Source organism: Lutjanus erythropterus, chromosome 13 (genome assembly GCF_056507025.1).
Source record: "Lutjanus erythropterus isolate fLutEry1 chromosome 13, fLutEry1.hap2, whole genome shotgun sequence".
Classification (NCBI taxonomy): Eukaryota; Metazoa; Chordata; class Actinopteri; order Lutjaniformes; family Lutjanidae; genus Lutjanus; species Lutjanus erythropterus.
Window position 1 is genome coordinate 28912690 of NC_139329.1, and position 17087 is coordinate 28929776.

The 17087-nt window shown below is 41.2% G+C and overlaps 1 protein-coding gene across 1 annotated transcript in view; it reads right to left on the reverse strand.

Moving 5' to 3' along the window:
* The window catches only part of pparab (peroxisome proliferator-activated receptor alpha b), a 37877-nt gene that overhangs the window by 3201 nt on the left and 17589 nt on the right, over positions 1–17087 (reverse strand). Inside the window, exons 2-5 of the mRNA XM_084734020.1 lie at positions 14796–15044; positions 11378–11541; positions 6999–7137; positions 2211–2410 (exon numbers count right to left, since the gene is read on the reverse strand). Of these exons, the coding sequence (XP_084590146.1) occupies positions 2211–2410; positions 6999–7137; positions 11378–11541; positions 14796–15003 (711 nt within the window). The 5' untranslated portion in view covers positions 15004–15044. The remainder of the gene's footprint in view (positions 1–2210; positions 2411–6998; positions 7138–11377; positions 11542–14795; positions 15045–17087) is intronic.

Here is a 17087-nt window from a genome sequence, read left to right on the forward strand (position 1 = left end):
AAGCAAATAAGCCAAAATCATTACTATCTTATTGTCACCATAATCTGACAAGACCTCAGTAGGTAGAGAAAAGAACAAAGCCCACAACTCTTAAGATTTCCATTACGACATAATTACTCTCCTTGACCCTATACGCTATACCCTCATTGATGATCAAAAGGGTTTATAGGCCGTTTTGTCTAGAAAAAAAATATACAGTTTATACTGAAAGCAGAGCCGGGGATGCACTACACTTCACCTGACTAACTGCTGCAACACATGGAGAAAACAAAGTGGCTGCACTCTGCCTAATCATGATGTTGTGTATTCTCCAGAATCAGATGAAATCACTGCAACGTCTCCACGAGACTGCAGAACTTTTTGAGACCGACAGGTAGCTAAAGAAATAAGACAGAAGTGCATGGCTGTGCTAGCGGCTCTGTGAGGCATAAATGATGCCTTGAGCTAAAGGCTAACATGCTCACAATGACAACACAAACATGCTAATCTTTAGCATATATAATGTTTACCATGCTTACTGTCTTTCTGATGGGAATGTCTTTGGTTTTGTATATATAAGGTCACAAATCGAAATAACAGACATGATGATGTTGCCAGATCATGGGTCTGTGTTAGCCTCACCCTCTGCACTTTCGCTGGTGGTTTCTGAGGTGAGTACCCCCGCCCCCCCCGTAGTAACTCTGAGGTCCCCCTAGGGTCATGGAGTGCATCATCATCTTCTGGCGACAATGTATTGTGTACAAAACATCATGGCAATCCATCTAATAGTTGCTGGGACATTTCAGACTGGACCAAAGTGTTGGACCAGACGGACAGGTCAACATTGCCTCCTCAAGAGTCACAAAACATCCTCATACAATCCCTCCTTTTTCATAGAACTCAGTAGAGGGACTTGCTATTGACAGAGCAACCAGTAACAAAGATAATTTAGAAAAAGCCTCACTCTTATTTCACAATAAATTCCTGGTTCTATGCTTATCCAGTGTAATGTCGTCCAGATCAGAAGCAACAGCCTGTTGTTTACTTGGCTGCTTGTTTTTTTCCAGACAACCAATCAAGACTGTTTGTATTGTTAGCAGGGCAAAACCAGTTATGTCAGATGATAAAAGTGATCTTCTCTGTACATAAATCACATCCAACTGTGACATAATTATGACTCCACATTTGTTCCAGACGAGAGACCGATGAGTCAAACCTGACTGAAATTTTCTGACTCAGTTGCAGGTATTAACTTGATCCGATCCACGTTTTCTGCAAGCGCTTTTCAACAACAATTAAGTTGAAAGTTTGCTTTATCTTTCCATGCTTCAGAATTTTAAAACAATGTCTATATTTATTTAAAGATGTCCTTCTATAATGTGAGATGCACAACATTAGAAGGGTGTCAAGAAGGGTCTCAGTGTGGGACAATGTGACAATGTGACTTTCATGGGAAGTTCTGTGTTGTATTAAAGTGCTGTGACACCTCTCTGAAATCAAGCGTGGATCAAACAATATGTGCATTTCCAGCTGACTGCTTTCCAATGGTCGCAAAACCCCAGAGACTCCATCTGGACTCTTGTATGGACACTTATGCATGTTGAAGCTTTGATCTCCAGAAGCAGAGGGGGGAGGTCTGTGCTGGAGCACGGCTGTGCACTTTGACTGATCTGTCCCTCTCACACCTACACACATCCATCCGTGGAATGCACAACAACTTGGGGCTGCTGTCCCTGACCCCGTTTTTTCCCTGATAAGAAGGAAATGACAGAAACAAGGTTGCAAGGGAATGTTCTTGGTGAGAATGAGGATGGGTGATGAAAAGAGCGCAGGCACTGAGAGGAACAGGCGATGGAGGGAGAAGCGATGGGCTCATACACTGGCTCTTTATATTGTTTCTCTGCAAACAGATGTTTCCTTGTCCAGCTTGTGTGTTGGCCTGCGCTACACATTGAGCAAGTTATTTCTGTCACTGGCTGGCTCCACATAATCTCTGAGGTACTTGCTGCCAGGTCATGTTGAGACATTAGCTTGATTGCAAATTTTGAATGTGCTCAGAATAAGATTAAAATCACTCCAACAGGAAAGAAATAAATTAAAAGTTGCAAGACAACGTGACCTTGAACTGTGAGGAAATTCTGGTAATGACAAGAGCCATGAACACGCAATCCTCGCACACAGACACACGCAACAGCATTCACACACCAACCCACCACTCTTAATCAACGTACAGGGGTGCTGGTCTTGCCCATGAGAATGGTTCGAGCCTTGGCCTTGTTCATGTTGAAGTTCTTGAGGTAGGCCTCGTAAATCTGTCTGGCCAGCGTCTTCTGGTCGGCCAGCTGGGGGTCTTCCACCTCCCTGTCCCCTGTTACCATCTCCGCCTTCAGCTTTTGCTTCTCTGACTGGGGCATCCGACCGAAACGGATGGCTGTGGAGAGCAAAGCACACAAAAAGTCAGTCTAAGATTGCACAATTTGTGGCAGTATAAATGTGTCAAGCCACAGATTAACTTTACAGTGTAACATATATTACAGAAAATGTAATTTGATTAAATCTTACTAGTATAAACAGCAACAGCACATTAAATAAATTAATGTGCTGGAAATAAAGGAAAAGTGTAAGAACAGACAGGATGCAGAGTGCTTTAAAAGTTCTGAAAAAATTTAAATGGCTTGAGATCCACAAAACCACAAAAATCACTTATTCAAGACGCTGACATCTGGGGGAATCATTTTCAAAATCTCTACATAGACACCCCACTAAGTAAAATGAATCCAAGTCAACATATCAGCAAAGAAAAAAAAAAATACCGTATCCAAAAAATCTGTCCAAACAAAACTTCTGGAGCCATGAAATGTTTAAAAATAGCACCGCTGGAAATGTAGAAAAACAGAGCTCAGACTATTAAACATCTTACTGTACTGAGTGTTTTCCAGACATCAGGTGCCTTATTTCTACTAACCTATGGATCTGACGACAGTATTCTGTGGTATAACAAACAACTGACGCTTACATTTCCTTAACAAACATGTAATAATAATGTAATAATCAACAAATGTCTAACATTAACCTTATACCTGAACACCACATACCAGTTTAACTTTTCGTTCAGATGACTCAGGGTCAAACACTGTTACTTGGCGCACACACACTGTTTTTGTTCCTGGATAGCATTTCTGCAAACTGTCATCCCAATAAACATCAAGAATAGACACAGAATCAATGTCAAATCAACAAAAAAAGGTAAAAGAACTTTTCTATTTATGCATTACGGCAAAAGAAAATTATGAATGAACACACCAGGTTACTACAGATGTGACATAGTTTGTTGTAAGCGGGCATCAGTTGTGTGAAGTGTGCTTCAACGCTACACAAGAGTTGTTTTTCTACGAGAGGATGCTGGCATCTCTCAGACGGCCTGATCCCACTTGACTAATGAGATTAGAGGTGAACTGTTTTTAACCCTCCTCACCAATTTAAATAGGCACAAGCTGATGCACAAGCGTGCGCGCGCACACACACACACACACACATACACACACACACAGCTCTCTGAGAAAACCAACATCCAGCCGCACCTACCCGCCTGCATTTACGAGACTATAAAAGCATAAAAGGAGATCTGATTTCCCCGTTTTCTCAACAAGCCACCCACTGCTGAAACAAATCCAGGCCAGAGGAGCAGGACTGAGCGGGGATGAGATATGGAGCTAACAGACAGCATGAGGGCCCATTAGATTACTGCTCACAAAGTGGATGGATCACCTGAAGCTGGTAAACCTCCACAGTGGACGCCTGGGCGGGAGCCAAGTCTAATTAAGATGAGAGGAAGTGAGGGATGTTAAGCTGAGCATAAGTCAATTTCTTAAGAGCCGGTGTGAAGGGATGAGTCTGGGACTCGGGTGGGGAGGGGGTTAAAGTTGGGAGGGGGACAGTCTGTCATTCCATTACTGTAAATCATCTGTTTCACCAGCTGATTGATGGAAGAAGATTCCAGCCTTTACACACCTCCTCCAGCGCAGTAAGACTTATTATTGCTCTGGAACGGTTATTTTCTCACAAGCCGCCAAAACATTCAGCAACGGTTTTAATACAGTGCATCCTGTCAGAACATGAAATCTGAGGCATTATTAAGTTGCTGGATTCAAGAGTCTTTCAATAACTTGTGCGCTGAGTGATAATAAAAGCGCTTTGCTGCTGCTGCAACAGCAAGAAAAGGATGTTGTTGATACTTTTACACAGCCTGTTCAAGGCGTGAATGTTGTGAATGTACAAACATTCAGTGGCGAGGTATTGTTGTTCCACCTCTGAGCAAGCAGAGGAAGCTGTAACAGAACTCAATCAACATCTTTATAAAAAGAGCGAGATGGCAGGACAGGCCAATGCTTACATTACATGTTCACTATTAAATTATCAAGTTACATACTTATTCCACATATTTGTCAGTTTTGTGTAAACAGAGAACACACACACACAGGCAGGAGAGAAACCACGCCCCAAAGATCATCGCACAAGAAGAAGAAGAAGAAGAAGCAACGTCCCATTCATCCAGGAACACATAAAATGCTTAATATTCTAACTTCTTGTTATCAGCTCTACATGTGATCACTTGTTGACTGGTGCAGTTGTCACACTCAACGTCAACGCTGTAGCGTTACACATCACGCCTCTTTTGCTTCTGCACTGCCCCATGCTATCAAAAAAATCACACACACTGGGGCAGGATTAAAGCTGCGTTGTTTGATTCAGTGTAAAAACGCAAGGCAGACAAAGTGATGGACTTTCATATTGCACAATCTCTGTGTAAGGTTACAGTTTACTCCAGGATATACTTCACAGTAAACATTCACTGGTCTAAGCCGTGGCTATGCCCTTTTCATTTATGTATCTGAAATGCTGACATACACAACTTGTTCCACTGTAATAAGTTTCAAAAATAGAAAATGCAACTGTCACTTCTCTACAGTTAATTTTAGAATAAAGGAATAGAAATTTCTCAGTAAAATTCTTTCCATTAAGACATATACCAACAATCTGCTTGGAACAATAAAATGTCTCTGGTATGTTTATTTCCTCACAGAAATAATATAATTTTGACATTATAATTCTTAAACGGACTTGATAAGCATAAGTTTTAATAGGTAAAGTTCACAAAATTTCCTAAAGCCTGTTGATACATTTCAGTTTAAAAAAATTAAAACTGCTGAAACATTTTAACAGCTATCTTAAGATTTAAACGTGAAATCAATTGGCTGTCGATGCAAACGGAGGAACAAAGCTCCAAAATTAGCAGTGCCGTGGTCCTGTAGTTTCTTAGACCACCAGATCTCAACAGATCAGGTTACACTGGTCTCAAATGTCCTTCCTCCCCCTCTATGGTTACATTTAGACCAATGAAACTCAATACACACATACCGTAAGAGGAAGTGCAGCTGACAGAAATACTACTACTGCTGAGCTTAAAGGCACTACCGCATCATTACCAAACTCTGAGTTATGTATTAAGGAAGCCTCTTAAGTCAATAAACCCCACGGGACAAAGGAAAGACACTCAGTCCGTCCTCTGTATCCACAAGTTCACTGCCACCAGTGTGAAAAATCTGCAAAGTGTGCAAAGTCTATATGAACCCACCGATTGAACTGACCTTTTTGATGCCTCTACTAAAAATACACTGACAGACAGACCAGAAAAAACAAGAACCTACATGCTTGTGTGCACACACGTCATCTTCAAAATCTGTTTCAGGGTGTTCGGGACATTGACCTTGGCCAAAGGTCAGCATGCCATGTTGTATGTTTACACAGAGTAAACAACATTCACCAGAATCTCGGGCTTAAACCTCAATATTCCTGTATTCCTGTCAGAAATACGTGGCATTGAGGAGAAAATCTGATGTAACATTTAAAAAACATACAATGCTGTATTTAAGGTGTTTACAGATGTTGTGAGACATGAGACTGAAGGTTAAACTTATTATCTTGTAGGCATCAGACATAAAGCATGTGCTGGTTAAATAATTACAAAATATTAGTAGGATTCTTTTCTAGTACTTTGACTTAGCACTGACTGTTAAGGCCACTCCAGGAAAAGAAAATTGAGATTTTAAAAATAAACTCTTAACAGTTTTAGAAAACACTTTAATGAATACTATGAGCAGTATTACAAAAATTAAGTCCTAGTTTTTCAACCATGAGTTATTATGAGAATTTATTGTTATTTATTATGAGAAGTCAAATTTTAATGAGTAAATTTACAACTTTTTTTTTCTAACAAAATTACTACTTTCTAAAATATTACAAAAGTAATATGCAGTTACAGTGTAAAGAACCAGGAGGAGTAGCACTTATTCCTGTAACACATTGCAGGCTCTCCTCCTGCAACAAAATAAATACAAATGCAATGTGATTAATTAGCCTTAATCTGATACTTTGGACAGGTTCCATGGGTTTTTGCAGGTTGGAAGTCACATGACCAGGTGGAGAGACTTGCTCGGTCATGTGATTTCCCTGCTTGGTCACATATCACTAAAAGGGTTCAGGAGGTTCAGGCACTGCAATTCAATATGACTCCAGTACAGCATTCACAGGCACAGGATGGACCACGGACTGAACGTGAACGAGCTGCAGATCGAAGTGTTCTTTTTCTGAATAAAGGAAAATACACACTGTCCAAATGGTTAAATAGGTAAATTTTTAAAAAGCGGTCTAACAGCCAGGATTAGTCTTCAGTTTCTGACTTGCCTTGACATGCAACTTAACACCAAACTGTGGTGTTACATGCTTATTTGTTCTAATTATGTGCTTACATGCCTGTTCAATCTTTACTGGCATCTGCACAACTGTGGTACTCATAGTATAGTAGTTTAGAGTGTATTTACAAGAAGTAAGAACCATGCATTTGTGTGTGCATGTGAGTGTGTGTGAGTGAGTACTATACGTGTGTGTGTGTGCGTGTGAATGTGTGTGCAGCTGGGCCTGAAGCGCTGCCCAGACCTGTCCTGCCCCGCAGGACTCACCGTTGTGGGACATGCCCACCGACAGGCACTTCTGGAAGCGGCAGTATTGGCACTTGTTGCGGTTCTTCTTTTGGATTTTGCAGCGGCGCTCGCACTTATCATACTCCAGCTTCAGACGGATGGTCCGTCGAAAAAAACCCTGGAGGAGTGAGAGGAAAAAAACACGGCAGAAAAAAATAAGGCAAAAGTAAACACCGCTCATACGAGGAACAAAAGAAAGACACCAGAAAGACATTACTGGTTTGATTAATGACATCTCAAACAATGTCAACTTTGCATCAAAAATGACATAATTGACTGAATGAAAATTCATGACAACAGTCATAAACACTCATGACGACTCCTTCATGATAATGACAGGTGTCATGACATGGTTATGACAGTCTTATGTCTTACACACACCTCATCCAGGTTTGGCTCTTGGCAGCCTGAGGTCATGACAGTTTGTTGGTGGGGTAAGCCATGGTAAACCATCTAACTGTGTTAAACTTCCAATGGTAATAATAAACCAAATTTCACAAAAATTGGTTCTGAATTAAGTGAGTTACACTTTGTAGTGAAGTCTGCATATTTCAATACACATTGTGTTTGTTTACTAGCAGATCTTGACCTCACCATTAAGGTGACCGGGCAGATGCATGGCCTGGTGGAGATAATAAAACCTGAAATATATCACAGACTAGTAAATTACCTTTTGTTAAACTCTGCTATTATGAAACCAGTTTCAGGATCCAGAAGGAAACAACTATTGACCAACTCTTCATGAAGAAAGAAGCCATTAGAAAAATAATTATTTTGTCTCATATGAATGCTGCCTGGCAACACAGTTTCACCATCAGTTTCTCTTCGCTTACACAACCTTGACCAAAAGAAATTGTTAACTTTGGCGAGGAACAGATGGACCAAGTGGCATGTTTGCAAATCTGCAGAGGTAGAAAGTGTCCTGGGAAATTACTCAATAACATCTTTAGCCATACTTAGTAGCAAATGCCAATTTACCCAAAACTAGCACTCAATGTGTGCAAAAACTTATACAAAAACCCCCAGCAAAGAATTAAAATACACACAAAACAGGGTTACATAGATATGCTACAACCACGTGAGCACAATCAGCACCTGTTAAGTAACTCTGACTGACCCTTAGCAACTAATCTCCAACCTCACATGTATATACATAACTGTACACACTCATAAAACAAGGGTGATGTGAAGCCCAGACAGAACTGGAGTTCAAGCCATATAGATTACTGGTGTCTGTGTGTATATGAAACATTTTCTGCCAAGAGTAAAACAATTTAGGTGATTTCGGATGTAAGATTTGCAGTTTCTCAGTGGTTTTTTGAACTCTTCATGAAGCACACTGCCTGTTTTTTTGACTGTGTAACATTTAATCTACATGTTTCTCCTGAGTTCTGCTTATTTAGTCATGAGTATTTCATGTTGGAGAGAAATAACCAAATTTTCTGAATGCTTGAGACAATAATTTTACAGTTTGTGCCAATAATATATAATTTCCTGCTTTACTTTCCATCATTCACACTCACTCTGCACACAAACCCAAACACCTGGCAAATAGAGGTACGGTCATGTAAAATTTTTCGACTTCAGGAGTCGCAAACAACCACCCAAACGCCACTTTACAAATATTCACAGGCGCACAGATGATAATTGGATACTGAGGGCTGGAAAGGACACATGAGTGGCATCTGCAAGATCCTGACAAATCCACTTCCCAATGGACAACCTACGTTGCATCGCCACCTCTCTCGCCTCAGGCAGAGAGCGTAGAGGACTAGATGCAAACCACTTGCATATATTTTGGAAAGGCTACAAAATATCAATGTTTTGGTAAATGGTTTACAACATTTTGCAAATAATACTAGGATATATTATCCTTTTGAGCTACATGATACTGTGTAATCTCAGTTTTACTTCAGAAAATGCACTTATAAGGGATAGGAATCTGGGCACAATAATACAGTCGGGAAATCTACATTTTTGCTTGCTTACAAGTTAATGTATCGGTTTTATATGTTTAGAACTGTTGAAATTATCAGTAACAACAAAACTGGAGAAAAAAAAATTAAAAAGAAGGCGGATGCACTCCTGGTCCAGTGGACATGTGGTCAGCCTCAACGGCTCATTATGAAACGCTGACTTCAGCTGATCCAGCTCATGTTGCATGCTGGGGCTTCACCATGACCCTTTGGCATGTCATTGGTTACTTCTGATAGATGCACTTTTAATGATTCCCTCCTTTAAGTAGATATTAAGCTAAAGAAACCTTGACTTTTGTGATAACCTGTCGTTTTACTGTTTTATAGCCTTACGACTTCACCATGCACAAGTCACATAACTTTGACTGCCCTGTGGACCGATCAAGGCCTTCGTCCAGCGCAGATACTTAGTAGATACAACGTAGATACGCTACTGCATGCGCACTGAGGCACAATCACTCCAGTGTTCATTCTGTCACTGAGGATTTTGATGACACATCCTTTTATTTCATCAGTAAACTGTGACATTGACGTAAATGAAAAAAAAATGATAACAAAAATGATGACTAAGTCTTTGTTCATTCTGCCCAGATGGCATGCAACCTGAGTTAGATCACAGTAATCAGCCATTTTTCCAATTATGTTTTTGGGCTTTTTGTCTTTATTACGCAGACAGTGCAGCTATGTATTGACAGGAAAGGGGGGAAAAGGGAGAAGAGAGGACACACAGCAAAAGGCCACAGGTTTAAATCTAGCCTGTTTAAAAAGTGTGTGCTTCATCTGCACCAGTGGCCTGTCAGGTGGCAAGAAAAGAAAGAAAAGAAAGAGGAGACCTGTAGACACATTTCTTTTATATTCAAACAAAAAGTAAGACTGTGCATTATTTCCAATAAGGACAGGGCGCACTCTGGATTTAATATATATGTGGAAAAACTCAACTAATTTGAAAAGATATCTGAAAACGCACTGTACTACAGTGTCTGTCACCTGTGATTCAGTAACATATATATTAATTAGGACTAAATGTAGTGTGAGTATAAAGTTGGCTCCAATGTCTGTGTGGATTCATGGCACGCTGCCGTGTTCCATTATCATATTTTTTAAACATATTAGAGCTGCGCTGACAGTAGACATCTACTCCTTCTAAAAGATAATTTATGGTTTCTTATGACTCGTAAACAGACACCAACTCATTCAGCCATTTAACATAGTTTGGTATTAATTTCATCTTATTGCAGAGTAAATAAACGTGATGTTTCCCAGATAATGCTCATCTCCCTTAACAATGATTGACAATGATTTATGCAGTTCAACGGAGAAAAACAAGATGCTGTCTTCGAACACTGGAATTTTTACACCAGAAAATATCCCTTAGCAAAATCTATTACAGTATAATGAAACTGTCTGACAAATTAAACACTTTCTAAAATAAGATTAAAATTAAAACTGAGTTCCACTGAATAAATCGTGGAATTAAAGATAAAAGACTAAAACGTGACTTTAACTAACTACAATTTTCAGAAAGCCTAAGACTAAAACTAAGTCACACTTTAGTGAGCTGCTGCTGTGATGTGAATGTTTATGTAACAGAATGTTGACATGACGGAGTTACTGAGTTTACGTATCACTTCCTGACATTCATACTCCCACTGCTGTCCCTCTGGATTCACAGTGTGGAGGTGTAGACAACTCTCTTGCTTCCTACTTTCACTTCAGTTTTTTTTCCTCTTCGTTTACTGACAGAAAGAAAAAAAAAATACATATAAGAGTACAGAATAACTGAAGGCTGACAAACACATGCACACGCACCTCAAGTTACAGTATCTTTGTCCTTGGGTGCCTCTTAAAAAAAAAGCCTCGGGTTGTTGTTCAACATGACTGGTAAACAATTAACTGAAAGATTACTGAGCGACCACGAGTGAAGGCTGAGACCGGTGTTTCTGATGCTTTTAGGAGTTATCATTAGTCACAAGACACGCGGCCTGTGGATTTTTTTTTGGCCTGCCGTGCCCTACTTTCTTCAGTATTATACTTGTAAATCTGATTTATTGTCTTGAAATCTGTTAATGTGTAGCAAAAGGCTGTTTGTGATTCCTGGCTTGTCTCTAAGAGTGTGGGTGTCCTTGGGAGGAAGGGATTGATGAATATTGACAGAAATATTGACTCAGAGACAGAAAGCAGAAATAAAAAGGAAGAGAGACTACTTAAGGCAGAGGAAAGTGTGATAGCTTGATTCAGTCCTCACAATAATGTCCATTAACTATCACCACCAGTCACAACTAGTCCTTACGTTGGTGTAGTCTTCACCGACACCTAACGTGACATCCAAACATACAGCCGCTTGTTTGACTGTATAATTCATGTGTGTAATCTTCATCTCACCTTGCAGCCCTCGCAGGCGTGAACTCCGTAGTGGTAGCCCGAGGCACGGTCAGCACAAACTCGACACTCCAGGTTGAGCGACGAGGAGGAAGTTGAGAACTCCTCCTGGCCTGCCGCCACCCCGTAAACAACCGAAGACGGGCTGGATGCTGGCGTCAGGGCATCTGCAAAACCCAGGCACACGAGTGATTAAACGCGTCATTGCAGTATTACCCCTGACTAATACGTACACCTTAAAGCAACAACTACACTGGGCCGCCCTCATGTACAGAGGCTGTCAATCATCTGTTGTGACCATGGTTTGATTCCAGCCTGTGGCCCTTTGCAGTGTGTCATCCCTTCTCTCTTCCTGCTTTCTTGTCAAGTCATCTGCAAAAGGCAAAAATGCCCCAAAAACAATATCAAAAAGTAACAACTACACTGGCAGCCAGTTAAACAATATGTCTGTTGATATTTTTTCTGTGTAGTCCAAGTCTGATACAGCTCATCCCTCTGTATTATAAACATATAACTGACCCTTCCTTAGTCCCGCCCCTTTTCACTTTGTTCTCCAATAACATTGACTTTCTCCTTCCCCATTTATATACTATACTTTTATAGGCTATTGTTACAGAGTGCAATTAGGCCCCAACCCCACCAGAGGGGAAAACAATGCATGGCTCCCCATTCACTTTGTATATCCACTAGCAAATTGTCCTACTTTTCACCACAATTAAAAGGGCTACAAGGATGCAAAAACCCACACTGCACCTCCAGTTTAACACTTTGCACCATCCGTTGAAATCTGAACAATAAATGCCAAGTGCAAGGTGGTAGGGTGCGCAGACTTTATGCCTCCATGTGCACCTTCTGATGTGGTTCATGAATGTGCAGCAGCAAACTGTGAAAAAGGGCTGGGTAAAGCTGAACAGGCTATAGATCTGCAGGTGTTGTGATTATTAAATACTTTCTGGCCAGTCAAATCACAGACTTCACGTCACTAAAACAGCTGTGTCAAGAGTTAAATGAATTATCAACAGCTCAACAATATTAAGAACTGTTTTTGGTGATGAACACATCAGAACAACAATATTTTGGCAATAATTTTTGTGTCTCACCTTGTTCATGGTCACACTTTAGATATTAATGTCACCCGACAGCATTTGCACTGCAACACTGCTGTTTCCTTCATAAAAGAGTATAATTATAACCAACCAGTCTGATGTGTGTACAGGTCTGCATGGTTATCTATCAACAAATCAGCGCTGCCTCAGGTGCTGCAGGGATTTGATTAATTGAAGACAAGAAAACAGCTGTGGACAGCTGTGAGAATCACCTAAGGCCTAAGTTGTTTTGTTCCGGAGCTCACCCTGCTATGCGCAGAGATTTTTGTGGGTTCTCTGAATCATAAGGACATTATGGATTACAGATGGTGAAATCCCTAAATTCCTTGCAGTTTCGTGTTGTTATTAAACTGTTGCACTATTTGTCCACATAGTTTTTCTCAAAGTGGTGAACCCCGCCCCATCCATGCTTGTGAAGAACTGAGTCTTTCGAGGATGACCCTGTCATACTCAATCATTACACTATTAACTGTTACCATTTTACCTGTGCACCTGAAAAATGTTTCAAACAGGTGTTTTTTGAGCATTCCACACCTTGTTGACCCTGTCCTGACTTTTCACACAGTGATTGACCAGGTATGTGAAGGTGACAAAATATACAGGAATTTGAACTTGTCTCTCAGACATGTCTTTTTTCATTCCTTACAGAACTACTTGTCACTTTTTGACTGTAACACCGAGAGAGACTGTCCTGGTTATGCCCTTTCTTACGATTTATCTCACCCCCTCTCTATGACGACAGAACAGCTATGAGTGTTTTTGCCTTGAGATGTGATTGTACAACACTTTGTAAGAAGTAGTTCATTACAAACATACCCATGACTAATTCCAATTTCTGTTGAAACTCAGTGTTCGATTTCAGGCATGGTGCCAGAGTGTTGACAATGCAATAGTTTATAAAAGTATGACAACTGATTACCCTATCGTACAAGTTGATCTTGTCACCACTATTAGACAAAAAAACTCTTTTCTTGGGAAACTACGAATCAGAAACTTTCTTATGAACGTATCTCTAGTGCGAGGTCTCATCTCCCTCCAGCAAACAACTGGTAGAATTTGTACAGTTTGACCTCTTTGCCTCGAACAAGACAGTCTGTTCCATCACAGCAACTATTTATTCAGTGATATTAACATGTGGTCTGTGGTGCGTTGCCTGTCACAAGCATTAATAGCGTTGGAGTCGTATTACTGAGCTAGTTCAAGGACGACAGGTCATGGGGCTTGCTATAGGTTGCCAACAGTTTTCTATTTCCACCTTCTGAAGGGAACATGGACGGTAGAACTTGTTTGGTACACAAATAGCAAAGATGAAATAGTGCACAACAGTGGCACTAAGTCAAACCACATGAGTTGGTTGAAGGACGCCAGAATGGGGATAAGCAGCACTTGGCAGCGGCCCTGTAGCTGTGTTCCTGTCTGGTGCAAGTGCACATGTTTCAACTGAACGTAGGCAAGAAAAGCATGCCAGTGTTTCTTCTGCTCCTGTCTCTCTCTGCTCACACTCCAAAATACCAATAAATCCTCAACACCCTCTCACTGGCTTTTCCATGACATCATGAAATGTTTCCGTGATACCTTCTCCCCATGCTTCCCTCTCTTTTGTCCTTTCCTTCCTTTTCCCCCACTCACACCCTCTATTCATCCATTTAATGTTTATCTTTCTGGACTGTTCACAGCTTCTTCGTTCACTTGTTGCATAATTTGGTAGTAGCATAAATTTCCCAGATGCCCATGTGACTTTTATTCAGGAGGAAACGCAGCAGTAAAATGGATGTTTCCTGAGAGGTGGTGCATGGTGGCTGAGGAATGTGTGAATTCCTCATTGGATATGGGGCGAGGAGAAGGGCTGGAGGAGGACAGGGAGGTAAAACAAGGGCGCAGGGAAAATAAGAGGTGGTTAAGGCAAGAGAGAAAAAGAAGAAATAAGGAGGAAATATGGAAGGAATTGTCAGGAAAATGCATCAAAACACACAAACCAATTAGGATCAGGGGACTACTAACAATATGAGGACAGAAAGGGGTTTCAACAGATTGTAGTGCAGCTTTGTTGTAAGTTAAGGCAAGAGGTTAAATAAAGCTAAGTATATGTCCACTCTGAACATTCAGGTGGAGCAAATTCAGGATTAAGGGACTAAACTGAGGGACCTCTACTCTGACAACAACAACAATAGCAAGGAGATTATTACACTGAGTTTCTGTAGATTCTTTGAAACTGTAAAATAAGAGTATGGAAGCAAACCTTGCATCGTCATCATCTCACCATATTATCAATAATTTAAGGAGATCATTTCAATTTAGTGATAATGAGAGTTCACCTAGAACAGTGGAACCTTCTGATCCATTGCTGGAGGACTGGTATTCGGGGACATCAAAGGAGCTGAGGGCGTCGTTGTCGATGGACTGGGAGATGTCCTGGAGCTCCTCCATGCCGCCCATGAAGTCGTCATCGGCGCACAGCGGACTGCCCAGCACCGAGTCCTCCAGGGGCGAGGGGGGATGGTAGTGGCTCTCCATGTCGACCATCGCAGTGGAGAAGCGGGCTGCCGGCACTCTCACTCATCAGACTGGAGACAGAGGACAGAAGCAGGGGGAGGGGGGGACAAAAATGACGATGAGGTCAAAGAGGACAGAGGAAGGGAAGATGATAATTCATTTCTAAGGTCATCTCTGAATTTCTAGAGACTTCAGTCATTCTAGTAGATCTGTGTGGTTGGATCAGAATCAGTATGGGGAAAGAAAAAATGGTATCATAACATCTTTACTGATCCTAACGGCTAAAAGCTGTTACCTTGTCTTTTGCACAGATTTAGCCATTTTAATGCCAGTCCACTCCCTACCTAAAGCTAAGGCATCCTCTCGTAGAACCATGAATGTCTGTACACAATTTCGTAGCAATCCATCCAATACTTCCAGATCAAAATCTTAGACCAACCAACCAACATCATCATCCATAAAGCCACGCTGTGAGCAGAGCAAAAAACTGATCACATCATTATCAACATCAGCACCACTGGACTAATACTGCATTATCTTTCAGTGCACATGATTCAATATTGCACTGGCTAATGCATTTAGGCCTAATGAGCAGCGCTGATGCAACGTTTGACCATCCACACCAACAGGTGCTGTCGCTGCTACGGGTCTGCAGGCAGTAAAGGAATGAAGGACATGGAGTATCTTATGACACAACACAAGCCCCTCTACTCCAAATACAGTAACCTTATCCTTACTAACCTCATAGTGCTGCAGAAAGAGAAAGACAGGGGACAGAGAGAGACAGAAAGTGAGGCACGGAGACATGTGGAGGGATGAATGTAGGTCACTGGGCTGGCTTAGGCTGTGCTGTGCTGTGATAGGAAGGCTCAGTCTGGGCTTGGCTAGAAGAGACATGACAGACTGACTTGTGCAGTCGACGGGTGAGATTTTGCTGAATTGCAAAGTGGGAACAAGGAGGAGCTACGAGACACACATGAAAGTGCATTAAGAAGTGGGCTTGTCTTGGTGGCTAAGCTTAAGACGGTCAGAGGGAATGGACCTTACATTACATATTAGAACTTCATATATCCGCATGTAAACTAGGTCAATCTTCAGTAAGCCCTTTCCATCAGGCCCCACTAAGAACATCAAATGAGGAGGGGGAGGTGGGAGTGGGGTTGAGGGTGGCTATACGGCTATAAGACAACAGCTGCTGGTTGTTCTCAGCCATTCCACACCTTTACACATGACCGCCTTTAGTCCTTAACTTGCCCCGTGCCGTGTGAAGTTCTGTTGACTGCTGAGACCGCATGCTTAAAATGTTTGCCCTCAGTCCTCCCTGCGGGTCTCTTTTAAAAGCTCCAATGACAGAAATGATGGATGCAGCCGTTGAAACTGAAGATCATTTGCATAACATTTTACCTTTTACATTTTACCTACTACTGCAAAAATAGTACAATTATGTAAATGTGATTCTATGTGTTATGTTAAAAAAAAAAAATAAATAAAAATCCCTCTTTCTGTGTGTCTGTTTTTAACCCTACCAGTAGGAGGAAAAAAGGTGAAGAACCTTCGAAAGGTCCCTCCTACTTCCAGGACTGGTGGGTAACTAGTGGTCATGATGATCAAAAGCAGATCAGAGATATATCTGAAACATAGAAAAATATGTAATACCAACAACAACAAGACCAGGGTCAAAGTCCAACCACATGGCATAATATGTGATGAATGGATGGATGTGGCTATGAATGAGCAGTGAACCATCCTGTAAAGGGATGGTTTAGATTCATTTCACTGGTGTTGTATGAGGTTTTTTATCCATTATCAATGTATTGCCTACAGCACACGGTGGTTGCTATGTTCCCATTTTGGAGAAGCAGCAGGTGTAGTGGCATGGAGGCTACACAATGTACTGCTGGTGCCTTGAACTGTTAGTTAGTTTGTGTTACTGTGTTCACTGAATACACACTAACCTTTTAAAACACCAAAGTCACACTACAACACAGACAAAATAACCGATTAGGGCAGCGGGAGACCAACAAAGTCCACGTTCCGTGAGGTAAAATGAGTGATTTCGCCAGTGGAGCTTGGTTGGTTTGGAGAGTGCAATATGTGGCTTATATAACAAGAGT